The 13,738-nt window shown below is 35.4% G+C and overlaps 1 protein-coding gene and 1 pseudogene across 3 annotated transcripts in view; one reads left to right on the forward strand and one right to left on the reverse strand.

The window, feature by feature from the left end:
* GLCCI1 (glucocorticoid induced 1) overlaps window positions 1-13,738 on the reverse strand; it is an 82,007-nt gene that overhangs the window by 16,864 nt on the left and 51,405 nt on the right. For 2 of the 3 annotated variants that reach the window (XM_090287192.1, XM_090287194.1), the window contains 2 exons: window positions 9,521-9,637; window positions 3,027-3,179 (listed from right to left, as the gene is read on the reverse strand). In XM_090287192.1, coding sequence (XP_090143318.1) covers window positions 3,027-3,179; window positions 9,521-9,637 — 270 coding nt within the window. The remainder of the gene's footprint in view (window positions 1-3,026; window positions 3,180-9,520; window positions 9,638-13,738) is intronic. The other variant, XM_090287193.1, reaches the window with a different exon arrangement.
* LOC150001479 (non-histone chromosomal protein HMG-17 pseudogene) lies at window positions 5,846-8,249 on the forward strand (annotated as a pseudogene).

Raw genomic sequence — 13,738 nt, forward strand, 5'->3', positions numbered from 1 at the left:
TTTCTCTCTTTCTCTCTCCCCGCTCCCCTGCACCCCTCTCTCTAAGAGCAATGAAGAAATGTCCTCAAGTGAGGATTAAAAAAACAATTTTAAAGAGATTATGTAAATATTAGTTCATTTGTAAGTAAATTAAAAAAGTAAAACTTTCCAATTTAGGAAAAAACATTCCTAAATACTAAACATTAATTTGGTAAAGTGCTAAGGAAATGTTACTTTATTTTTATTATTTACAATTTTTCTTTAACTAAATTTATATTTTAATTACGACTATGTCCTAAATGTTAGAATGAACAAAGAATAAATCATTGGTGCAGTTTTTTTTTGGGGGGGGGAACAAGATTATATGATGCTTAGTATAAGATGTGTCAGGTTCCCAGGGCAACCCATAAAGAACGATCATTTTGGAAAATATATTTGAGGGCTTCATGAGAGTATCTCTTAAAACTTAGATATTTAAATCAATAAAAATGTTACTTTAATACAAATGTCAATATTAGTAATCAGGAAAAGAATAATGTATCAATTTGTGGCCAAAAATTTTTAAGGATTAGGGCTACCTTCATGTTCTATTTAATAAGCGCAATCTTTCTGTATTCATATTTCTCAGGCTGTAACTGATAATATCCATCAATTTCCTTAACCAACTTTTGTTCTGTTGGGGAGGAGGATTAGAAGAATTAGAGTAACAGAACAGAGTTTAGAAACCTACATATTTACACAGATAATAATGGGAAATATAAAGGCTTAGAACATTGATATACTTAACAGTACAATTTTTTGTTCTTTTAACTACTGTCAGATTCCTTAATGGTGACATTTAATTTATTAAAACTTTAAGGCACACAATCATAAATCTAAAAATTTTTAAATTAGTATTTTCAGTGTGTAGGTTACCCCAGAATAATTTTAACATGGCTACAATGAGATTAAAATATGATTTATTTAAAAGCAGAATTGTTAGTAAGTTTTACATTCTAGGATGGTCTTGCTTTGAAGTTCTTAAGGAGCCAGCAAATATGTGATCGATTTTCTCATCCCCCCAAAATTTGACCAATTTTTCTTACATTACTGTTCCGAAATATTTAATGTAAATAAAAAACATTTTAGTGGTTAACAACTAAGATAAGGCATATTTCCAAAGGGTTCTCTCATGACATAATAAATACAGAATAAAAATTTAATATGAAATGTCTAAGGAAGAGTATGTGTAATGGCACAACCTTTGGGAGAGTAACTGCAGCGATATTTGTCAAAATTTAACATGTACAAATGCTCTGACCCAGCAATTTCATTGCCAGGCAATTGTCTGCAAGAGCACACAATGTTTTCAAAAGCAGTTCTTGTGATGACAAAAACTAAGAAAAATCTAAATGCCCATCAATAGGGTCTTCGAAGTTACATTTCGTTCTTACGATGATGCACTGTATCAGCATACAGATATACAAACATGTCTGAATTAGGGAAGATATAAAAGAAGCTTATAAATAATGCTCAGATCTGCTAAGCAATACTGAGTGTAGGGAGAAAGTTTTATTTATTTTTATTCTGTAAGTATAAAATTAACTGCTTGGATTTTGAGATTAACTCTAAATCAGTTTTAAAACCTACACATTACTCGCAGGAACCAGATACACATTTGACATAAATTAAATTATATTTTAGTTTCAAAAAACATCAGAGATAATAAAGCCAAAGGCTACCTGATGGTTTCTTTTCTCAAATACACCTTAAACATGTGGTCAAATACAGGTTTACATGTAATAGTGCTTAGATTTCTTTTCTGGGATACAGGTTAAAGTATTTTTAATTAATTCTAAAATAGATCAAAGACCAAAATATAAGAGAATGCTAAAACTATAAAACGCTTAGAAGAAAACAAAAGAATAAATCATTGTGACCTTACATTAGCCAGTGGTTTATTAGATATGATACCAAATGAACAAATAACAAAAGAAATCAAACTTTATAAAAACTAATGTTGTGCCTCAAAGAACATCATCAGAAAAGTGAAAAAGACAACCCAAAGAATGTGAGATATTTTCAAGTAATATATCTAATAACGGCCTTTTATCTGGAAAATAAAGAATTTTACAAAGAACTTTTAAAATTCAATGATAAAAACAATTTTTAAATGGGGTAAAGGATCTAAATAGACAATTTTCCAAAGAAAATACACAAATGGCCAAAACACATGAAAAGATGCTCAACATCATTAGCTATCAGGAAATGTATATGGGTACCAATGATGAGATATCACTTCATGTCCACTAGGATGGCTATAATAAGAGAGAATTTCAAGAGTGCTGAAGATGCAGAAATTAGAACCTTCGTACACTGCTGGTGGGAATGTAGAATGGTGCAGTGCAGCCACTTTGGAAAACAGTCTGGCAGTTTCTCAAAAGGTTAAACATAGTTTCCACACCAACAATACCACTCCTCGGTATATACCGAGAGATGAAAAAATTATGTTCACATGGAAACTTGTATATAAGTTTCATAGCAGCATTATTCCTAAGAGCCAAAAAGTAGAAACAATAGAAATATTCATCAGCTGATGATGGAATAAATAACATTCATACACAACTATTATTTGGCAATAAAAAGGGATGAAGTACTTATACATGTTAAAACACAGGTGAAACTTGAAAACATTATGCTAAGTACGAAAAGGCCATGTTGTTAGATGATTCAGTTTATATGAAATGTATAGACTAGGCAAATCCACAGATAGAGAAGGTAGATTTGTGGTTGCCTAGGGCTGGGCTCATAGGCGGAAAATGAGGAATGACTAGTGAAGGGTAAGGAGGTTCTTTTTCGGATGATGTAAATGCTGCAAAATCAATTTTGTTGATGGTTGCACAACTGTGAGTAGGCTAAAAACCACTGAATTGTACACATTAAATGAGTAAATTCTATGGTATGTGAATTACATCTAATAAAGCGGTTTGTCACCAAGCAAGGACTTTTGAGACAGTTCTAACAATATCAAAGAAAAAAAGGGATTCAAACATTCCATGTAACCTTACCTTGGACACTTCCTCCTTCCCATTATTTTCTTTAATGAATACCTTTTCTAACTCAGGACTTATTCCTTCTACATTGCAGGGCACACGTGATACATTTGACTTTGGCACTGATATATTTGACAGTGGCATAGGGACTGATCTTGACCCAGTAGCCTACAAAAGAAGATAAGCAGGGACCAAGTTATTTGTGGTCGATCAAAACTAGAGTATAGTAAATCTGAAAATAGAAACTCAAAGAATAGAGTTATTTTTACCTTTCAAATACAATATACATTCAGATACACATACAGAAATTTAGGAAATAAAATAGGAAGGTAAAAATCAGAGTCAAAATAATCCTTTATGCAAGTGTATAGGTATAATTGTGTAATGTGTACACTGTTAAGCAGAATGGCAGACAGACTCTTCTGCATTGTTTAATTTTTTTTCCTGTTCTTTTTTTTACTGAAAAAGCATAGCTGAAATCATATGTTAATTGTGTCATGTGACTACTGAAGAGCTCTGTGTGTGTATGTGTGTTTCCCGCACTGAGACAATTACCTGCAGATATTTTTCACTTCCATTTTGCTGTCATTTAAGGAAACCTGTTGGATTACTAAGTCATGTGGCAACACCACCATATTAAGTTAAACAACACACATTTAACTTTCAGGCTGTTTTCAAAACTTCTTTGGAGAACTTCTCCAAAATTAATTGCCTCCCATAGCTGTTGGGAGAGTGCAAAAAAGTGTAACACACACCTTTGTATATGCAAGAAACTTATACAACAGAAAGGAAATAAGAAAAATAAAGACGAACAGGTGAAAATAAAAACGATATACAATCTGTCTTATTCTGAGTAATTAAAGTTGATATATATGCTCATATACATATATATATACATATATATATATATATGTATATATATATATATATATATATCATATATAAACCAGCCCTGGCTGGTTTGGCTCAGTGGATTGAGCGTCGGCCTGCGAGCTAAGTGTCGCTGGTTCGATCTTCCAGTCAGGGCACATCAGAGAAGGAAAACTCTGGTTCCAAAAAACCTCCGCTGCCTTGCGGCATACCTCTTCAGGGGAAAGGCTAAGGGAGTAAACCCCGACAGAAAATCCGGAGCCAGAGTCCCTAAGGCGGTTTCACGTTGTAGTCAACACCGGCAACTCCTGCGGCGCACCTGAAGCCAAGCTGTATTGACTCCGTCTTTCCCTTGGATCCCTCAGCTGCGAAGAGAGGGGGGGTCTGCTGCATGGGCAACAGCAGACCCTCCATATCACCCTGCCCAGGCTCTGTAGCTTCAGCTTCACTGGAGAGGACACTCCAGCGTCATCGCAAGATGTCGATTCAATACGGGAGGAGACAGATACCGTGTCACTCCCGAGTCGGACTGCACAGCCATTCTCGGTGGTGCAGATAGACTCTTAAGAAGCTACACCATCGTCTCTCGAGACGGACGGCTGCCGACAACGATATGCTCATAATGGGGCGGACTGCTAATCACTGACTGACACTTGACTATTCCCCACACTCAGTGCTGTGCTCCTGCCATCTGTAAATTGCTGTCCTATTGATGCACGAGCTCTTCTCATATTAAAGTTGTAACTTCGTCATACGTTTGCTCCTTACTTTAGTATCACATACTTTTCTTTTAGAACTGGTGTTTTTTTCCTGTTTAAATACCCTACTATGATTACTTTTTGTGTATGATGTGAGGTAGTATTTTTCTCCCACGTAGTCATCAAACTGCCCCAACATTTCCTTATGGAGTCTATATTTTATTTCTTCGAGCTGTTAGCTGACAAAGAGATCCACTTTAACTGTTGTAATTTTATAGTGCATTTTGATATCTTGTGGAGAAAGCCTTTTCTATTAATTGCCCTTACTTTTCCATATGACTCTTGAAAACAATTTTTCAAGTAATAAAACAGTTCCTTTTAAATTTTCACTGGAACTCAATTTGTACATTAATTTTGGGGAAATTACTATTTAAAAAATATTAAGTTTCCCCATGCATGAATGTGTTAAGATTTGCGATTTATAGCTCTATTTTACATTTCATAACCCCAATAAAGTCTTACAGTTTGCCTATTTCTTTTAGGTTTAATTCTTGGCATTTTATATATTTCATTATTTATACTAACACATTATCGCCAGTTGTGACATAATAAAAGTATATATTTGGTTTCTGCCCCTGGTTCCTGATACCAAGTTCCTAAAATTCTTATAATTTCCTGAGTGATAGGGTGCTAGCAGCATCTTTTGTTCTATACTTGTTTTTTGGCCCCAGACCCTGACACAGAACTCCTAAATCCCTGGGTGATAGGAGCAAGTCTTTCATTCTAACAAGGCAGCTCTTGGTAGGCTGTGGAATACCTTCAGCTTGGGGGCTAATCACCAGAAAGACCACGATTAGAAAGAAGCTTGGATCTCTCAGCCTTACCCCTCACCCCTCATCTTCTGGGGAGAGGAGAGAGGCTGGAGGTTGAGTTAATAGTGGATCTTGCGTATGTGATGAGACCTCGATAAAAAATTCCTCAACTCCGGGCTCAGAGACCTTCCGGGTTGGTGAACACACATCCATATCCATGTGCCAAAAGGGTAGCACACCCCAACTCCATGGGGACCTAAGTTCCTGCACTTGGGACCCTTCCAGACCTTGCCATATTCTCCTCTTCGTCTAGTTGTTCACCTGTATCCTTGATTGTACCATTTTAAAAAGCAAGCAGTGTGAAGAGGAGGCGAGGATGACCCCGGGACCCACCAAAGCCCACGTGCTGCTCCAGCCCCGCGTCCAGCCCATACGTCCCACCACCGTTGCGACCATGTGCAAGAGAAAGGCTGAAGGGGATGCCAAAGGAGATAAAGCCAAGGTGAAGGATGAACCACAGAGAAGATTCACCAGGTTATCTCAGCTAACCCTGCTACTCCAAAGCCAAAGCCCAAGCCTAAAAAGGCCCCTGCAAAGAAGGGAGAGAAGGTACCCAAAAGAAAAAGGGGGCAAGCTAATGTTGGCAAGGATGGGAATCACCCTGCAGAAAATGCAAATGGCCAAACAGACCAGGCACAAAGCTGCAGGTGCCGGAGACGCCAAGGGAAGTGTGTGCATTTTTGATAACTGTGTACTTCTGGTGACTGTACAGTTTGAAATACTATTTTTTATGTTTTATAAAAATGCAATTCTGTTTTACCTTTTTAAAAGCTATGTTGTTAGCACACAGAATACTTCACTGTTGTTTTTTGAGGGGAAGAACATATAGTACTAACAGAATGTCTCCAAAGCTGGACTGCCATGGGGAAAAAAATACCTTTTCCTTCTAGTTTTGAGAGATTTCCTCTTGGTTCCTGGGAGGAGGGATCCCTTGATGTTGACACACATGAGCCACCTTGGCACAAACACCTTGTGTGTGGGAAAACTAAAATCCATTTTCATGTCCTTTTCTCCCTCTCCACTTTAAGCATAGACTTGACTCCCTTAAGCCCAGGGACTTGTTGGGATCTGGCACTCGAAAAAACTGGTTCCTGTATGTTGGGCAATCTGGACTTTCCAGTGTCGCCATTGAGATGGCATTCCTCAAAAGAGCGGCAGTTCTGTTTTCAGAGTGTGATCTACAGATTGATAATTCTGCCATTTTCTTTTCATTTCCTGAAAGTCAGGGACAGCTGGTGGAAAGTTGTTAAACAACATGCCTAATGTGAAATGTCAACCCTCACTCTAAACTTCCCTGTTCAGAGGATCAAATAAAGATGTCACTGGGTTTTACAATGACTTTCTGATTTTGGTAGTCCATTGAAGAAGGGAGTTTGGAAGTTGTTACATACTGTTAATGACAGTCTGCCCATGTCCTGCCTGAAATATCAACTGTTTATGACAAGTATGTTTAATAAAGCTGGATACAGTTTGGCTTGGGGGAAAAAAAAAAGTAAGAAATGTGTTTCCTTGAATTCTGTGAGCCATGACAGCAAATTAACTGAAGAAGGAGTTGTTGTGGGAATCACTTCTTTACAGCCAGCTGGTCAGATGTACAGACGACACCCTGGGACTCACAACTGGCACCTGCAGTCTTAGCCTGTGAGGTCTGTGCTAACTCCAGGTAGTTAGAGTCACATGTAATTGTGGAACATTCAGTTTGTATTTGGAGAGTTGGAGAATTAGCTGTTTTGAAAAAAATCCCTCACACATTTAGTGTCAGAGGGTACAGTAGTTTACATTTACTAGAATAAGAGAAAATCACTGATTTTATGTTTATATTTTACCTAATCATCTCAATAAGTTCTCAGTTTTTTCTTTTTATTATGAAAAACTATAATCATAGGCATAATTAAATGAAATGCCTAACAAATACTCAGGTGCACATCATCTAGCCTCAAAAATATCAACAATTTGCCAATCTTGTTTTATCTAAACATCCATTTTTTCCCATTCTTGGAGTTTTTAAGAACATTCTAGACTTCAAATTTCAGGTACAAACAGTTCAGTATTACAGCAAAAAATAATTATTTTTATACATAACTACAATACCAAAAAGTGCTATGTAAATTGGGAATAAGCATATAAGTTTCACGTTAAGTCAACAACAGATCTATCAATGCATTGGGGTCGTAAAGAAAAGATGCTTGAAATAAAAGTAAGAAAAATGTACTGGTTCTATCAGAGTAAAAAGAAAAAGGAAGGCATACGTGAAATTTCACTTGAAATGCCTGAGGCTTGCTTGCCAACTACATGTTTGTTTTACAGCTCTGATGAAGTATGAATGGCGTACAATAAAATCCTCCCATTTTAAGTATGCAGTTCATTAAGCTTTGTAAATATACACAGTCATCCAATTATGAGTATAATCACATTTTAGAACCTTCCATCATTCTGAAAAATTCCCTAAGGTATCTCAATAATCAGTTCCCACCCCAAATTCTTTCTGTCTCTATAATTTTGCCTTTGTGGGAATGTCATATAACAAATCATATAGTATACCGTCTTTTGCTCCTAACTCCTTTCACTTAGCATGTTTTTGAGATGCAACTATTAAGCATCAGTACATCCTTCCTTCTTTCTGCTAAACAGTATTACATTGTATAGACAGATGACATGTTTATCCAGTCACTAGTTGATGGATATTTGTTTCTGTTTTTTGACTCATGAATAATGCCTCCATGAACACTGACATACATGTCTTTGTGTAGACATGTGTTTATTTCTTGTCGACAGATACCAAAGAGTGGAACTGCTAGGCCATATGATCAGTGTATGTTTAACTTTTGAAGAAAATGCCAAACTGTCTTCCCAAGTGGCAGTGCCATTTTGTGTTTCCCATCAGCAAAGTGTGGCTATTCCAGTTGTTCCGTGTCCTCATCAACACTTGGTATTGTCAGTATCTTCCTATCATTAGTTTTAACAGTTCAGTACATTCACTTTGATTTTCTAAGTATACAACAATATCACATGCAAATAGTGGTAACAATAATTTCTTTTTCTCACTGCTGTCTATATTACCAGCAAATAATTGACATCTATGACTTGATTTTTATTATAACAGAAATGTTTCTAATATGTTATTAGTAGGATCTCCCTACATGTGCCATTGGTCATATTAGGATCTTTCCTATTTTTAAATTTTTTTATCCTAACCTGAGGACTTTTTTTTTTCACTGCTTTTAGACAGCAGAAGACAGGGAGGGAGAAAGAAACGTTGATGTGTGAGAGAAACCTTAATCTGTTGCCTCCCATACACACCTCAATCAGGGATTGAACCCACAACCTTTTTTTCTTCTTTTTTTGTACATGGGACAATGCTCCAACCAACTGACCTACCTGGCCAGGGCAGTACTGAGTTTTTATCAAGATTTTTTTAGCATCTACTTTGACCTTCTGATGCAGTGAATTAACCTAATACATTTCCTAAGATTGACTCATCCTTATATTTGTGAAACAACCCCTAACTGGACTTGTTTTGATATACTACTTGGGTTTCTTCTGCCAAACTACTGTATTTTATTTATGAAAATTTACATAAATATTTGTAAGTTAATTTGGTCTAGCTCAGCCTTTCCCAAATTTTGTTCCATGGGATATGTTAGTATATATTCCTGGGGGGAAAAACACAATAGAACTGTGATCCTCAATTTTTTCATATGAAAAATAGGGGTGAAGTATATAGAGATACAGAGATAGATCAGTTATGGGTTAGGGTACTACTAGAAAGATTAATGAGATAATGCCCATAATTGCTTAATAAGTGAATGTGATGGGATTGCAACCCAGGCCAGTATTAATCATCCTTGGGACCGCTATACTCCACAATACCTGTTATTAAAAGAAGATTAGACATATAGCTATTAAAAAAACAAAAAACAGAAACTTCTTACACAATTTAAACAGTAGTACCTTAGTAGAGTTAGGAATTTACACTATTAATTTTTAAGATCCTTAAATGATAAGACTCTCCCTTTATAAAGAACCCTTTAAAAGGAATTATTCAAATCAGGACAAGAAGTTCACCTACCTGAGTGTGATTGATGGCTACATGGTTGCCATGGAGAGGTGACTGATGATCTTTCTCCTTACTGTGCCGACTACTCTGTTTACTACGTTGTAGTTGCTGCCTCAGTTTGGCAATCTGCTTTGGAGAGAGGGAAGGAGAAGCAAAAAGAGAACAAAAGTGATTACCAATTTTTAAGTACTTATTTCTTTAATTTTTGGATATTAATAGGTACATCTTTTCTCAAAGGTTTCAAAGAAGATATTAATATTTCACTACAATAATTTCTTCTCCCAAGTTTTTATGATTAAGACTATTAAAAATAAGAAATAAATATATGCTACAAATGCTTCACTTGTACTATTTAAATAATGTTGCTGGTAAATACATAGACTATATTTCCCCAGATTATTCCAGATTTTACCTTTGTAACACCAGAAATATGTTTCTCTTTAAACACTTTTTGTAAGCTGAATAACTAGTATTTCTTATGCCTATTGATTAAAGTCAAACCCAATCTCGTAATATAGGGACAACATTAGTTTCTATGTTCTAGTCTTATAAAAACAAATTTGATCTGCTCTATCAATTACTAAATACTTTAGAATTGTAAATTCTGTAGTGGTGAGAAGTCAAAGCATTTAGTATTAGTAATTATTAGCATTTAATATTTTATTATATATTACTCTTTAAGCACACAACTGTTATTTTCTTCTCCAGCTTTACTGAGACATAATTGACATAAACAAGGTGTACAACATGTTGAGTTGCTGAATTTATATATTGCAAATTGATACCATCATAGGATTAGTTAACATCGCCAACCCTCATATAATTACTGTTTCTTTTTTGTTGTAAGAACATATAAGATTTATTCTTTTAGCAACTATCTAGTATGTAATACAGCATTGTTAACTATAATGAAAATACTATACATTAGATCCCCAGAACACTGGAAGTGTTTATCCTTTGACCAACTCCCAGTTTTTCTACCCTCCAGCCTTTGGCAATCAGAACTCTACTCTGTTTCTTTGAGTTCTGACTTTTTTGGGTCCCACATATAATTGATATCATACAGTATTTGTTTTTCCCTATCAGACTTATTTCTCTTAGCATGATGCCCTCAAGGTTCATCCATGTTGTTGTAAACAGTAGGATTTCCTTCTTTATCATGGCTGAATAATATTCCATGGTGTATATACCACATCTTCTTTACCCATTCATTCATTGACAGACACTTGACTATAATCATATAACTTTTAAAGACAAATATAACTTAGGGTTTATTTTCCTAAATGGAATGGTAACACTCCCAGGCTTAAAAGAAAACTCATTTACTACAATATCATTTGGAATTCATTAAACTACTAATATATTTTAGGTAAAGCATAATCAGCTTAAAATGTGCTAGACCAGGAATAAAACATTCCTGAGCATTTTCAAGGGTTTCATTAGCAATTTGAGGGAACTTATTTAATATTGGTATTATTTGTAGAAGAGATTAAATCAATTAACAGATATTCCTTGAAAAACCATTTTTGTTACCTACTAGGCAAGGTGTTAATACAAAGTAAAGTCTGTAAAATATATTGATTTTCTCAAAGACATAAAGCAAAACTACAATGTATTTCACTATTAGCTAAATACTTACCTTGAATAACCATGGCAATAAAAAGCAAAATAGAGAGTGGCTATTAAAACTCAAGGGAAAAAGTATATAGATTGCTGGAAAAATTTATTTTTACCCGTGGCAAATAGAGGAGAAACAGCATAGAAGGAATTAAAGCACCTAAACAAAGCAATAATTTATATCCCTTCTTTTATATTCAGATCCATTTATTTATTTTTTTAGGTTTTTAAAGCTCTTTGTAGCTTATGGACCTCTCATACAACATCCTTGCAGAGATATATAAATAAGATTACCTGTCATGTTTTTGTGTTCCTTTTGCTGTTGTAATGACATAGCTTTCGTCTAAAGGACATTAATTTTTCATGAGAAAAGGAATCAAAATTAGTAGGTAATTATTATAATCAAGACAGATTATTCTCTATGATAAAAAATAGAATTTCAAATTATACAAGTCATTTAATTAGGATAAAAATATAAAATTAAGTGTTTTTGGGGTATTAATGATGTGCAGTAGTATTTTGAAACTGGCAAGAGCTTGTACATGTATAGAAGAGCTCATAATGCTTAGACATTAATCAAGGCAATGTGTACTTCTTCATTTAAAAAATATCTTTAAAAATAAAACAAACAAAAATAAAGACCTTTAAAACATCAAAATAAGCCAAAAATCTTGTTGTTCTAAACAGCTTTAACAAACTCCTGAAAACAAAATGCATATCTACATCATGATACACACCTTACTTTTCAGGTAAGCAATTTAAGCTATGCAACCTTATAGTTTTCATACAATACTGTTCCTCTTTGGAATATAACAGAGTTATGCTCTTGTTTGCAACTCAGTAAAGATCAGGGTAAAAGCTCATCTTCATATATACATATATATATGACAATTTTTTTTTGTCAAGAACTATGTGAAATGAAAGCAAGACACCATAAACCCTCCTTTGCTTCAGAGCACGGAGGGTCCTGTGTTACTGACTCCATGTTGAGAAGAGGGGCAGACCTACATAACAAAACTGCAAATGTTCTCGCCTTCCACAGCTTTTACTTAGAATGTCTCTTCTCGTTTGTCTTTGTTGCTCAAGACCCCATTGCCTGCCAAAGCCACCTCTTCTCCCTAACCTTAGCACCAGGGGAGGGCAGACGCAAAGGTGTCCTCTGGGAGGAAGGTGCAGAAGGAAACTGTAACGCCTGCCCCCCCCCCCCCCCCATGTAGCTCTGATCCCCTGCCTTAGACAATCTCTCTAAAGCCCATTCCATGGCATCACACCGAAGCTCCTCGTCCTCCTCACTTCGGCCGGCCTCCCTACCTTGGTGACTACAATGAAACGACTGCCCAACTTTGCTTTATAAAGGGAGCACCAAATTACACTGACTGGATTTTTAAAACTAAACTGTAGATGAATCTTACTTTGTGTTTCTAAATATTCATGTAAAATAAGGCAGACAAAGAAAGACAAATACTATATGATCTCACTTACATGTGGAACCTAAAAAAGAACTTACAGAAACAGAGAGCAGATTGGTGGCTGCCAGAGGTAGAGCAGAGGGTGCAGGAAATGGGCGAAGGTGGTCAAAGGGTGCAGACTTCCAGTTGTAAAAGGAATAATTGCCTTAGTTAACAATCCTATATGGCATATTGCAAAGTTGCTAAAAGAACAGATCTCAAAAGTTCTCACTAAACATACGAAAATTGTAATTATGTAAGGGGATGGATGTGTTAAGTAACCTTATTGTGGTGATGATTTTGCAATATATATGTACATCAAATGATTCCATTGTGTACCTTAAACTTATATAATCTTATATATCAATTATATCTTAATAAAGCTTAAAGAAAAGTAATTAAGGGAGAGGAGAGATGAGCTCTCTTTAAACATGAAAGGGGTCCCAAGCACGTGAGCTGCAGTTTTAAAAAGTTAGGGATTAAGTGATCCTGGGTCACAAAGAAGAAATAATAATTGTACATTGAATAATTAGCATAAATAATCACAAAGAAATGACTAAATTATTTGTGGAATCAGACAAAAGAAAAATCAGATTTAAAATCTGAGAACTAGGAACACATTTTACTGTAAATTTCTGAAAACCTGAAAGCATCATCCTCATTTATTTGCTATTTTTGTCTTGTTAGTTTCCCCAATTATTGTTAACATTTAAGAACAAAATAAAACTAAACTAAACTCAGTCTCAAAAGACTCGGTGAGTACTTTTGCCTCAGGTACTGAAAGGGAGGGAAATATTTCTCAGAATGAATTCTATTCCACAGTAGGCCAGGGAAATGAGAAATCTTAACTTAAAAGGTAGCAGCAGGAAGGGGGGCAGGATCCTGGGGCTTTTGGAAGAAAAGGAAAAATTGAAAAGAGAACTTGCTTAAAACCAGGAAAAGGGCACTTTGCCATTTGCTTTTATATAAATAATCTCATTCATTTCTCAATAACAGTGTATAAGGTAGGTACGATTACTATCTCCATCTTATAGGTGAGAAAACAGAGGTAGAAAGTCATATGCATGAACAAATGTACACATATAAGGAGCACACATATGTGCACGCACATGCAAACACACATGCATAGGGGGAGGTTACTTGCATGGACATCAACCTTACATAC

This window comes from Furipterus horrens, unplaced genomic scaffold (assembly GCF_987537825.1).
Source record: "Furipterus horrens unplaced genomic scaffold, mFurHor1.1.pri manual_scaffold_9, whole genome shotgun sequence".
NCBI classification, from domain to species: domain Eukaryota; kingdom Metazoa; phylum Chordata; class Mammalia; order Chiroptera; family Furipteridae; genus Furipterus; species Furipterus horrens.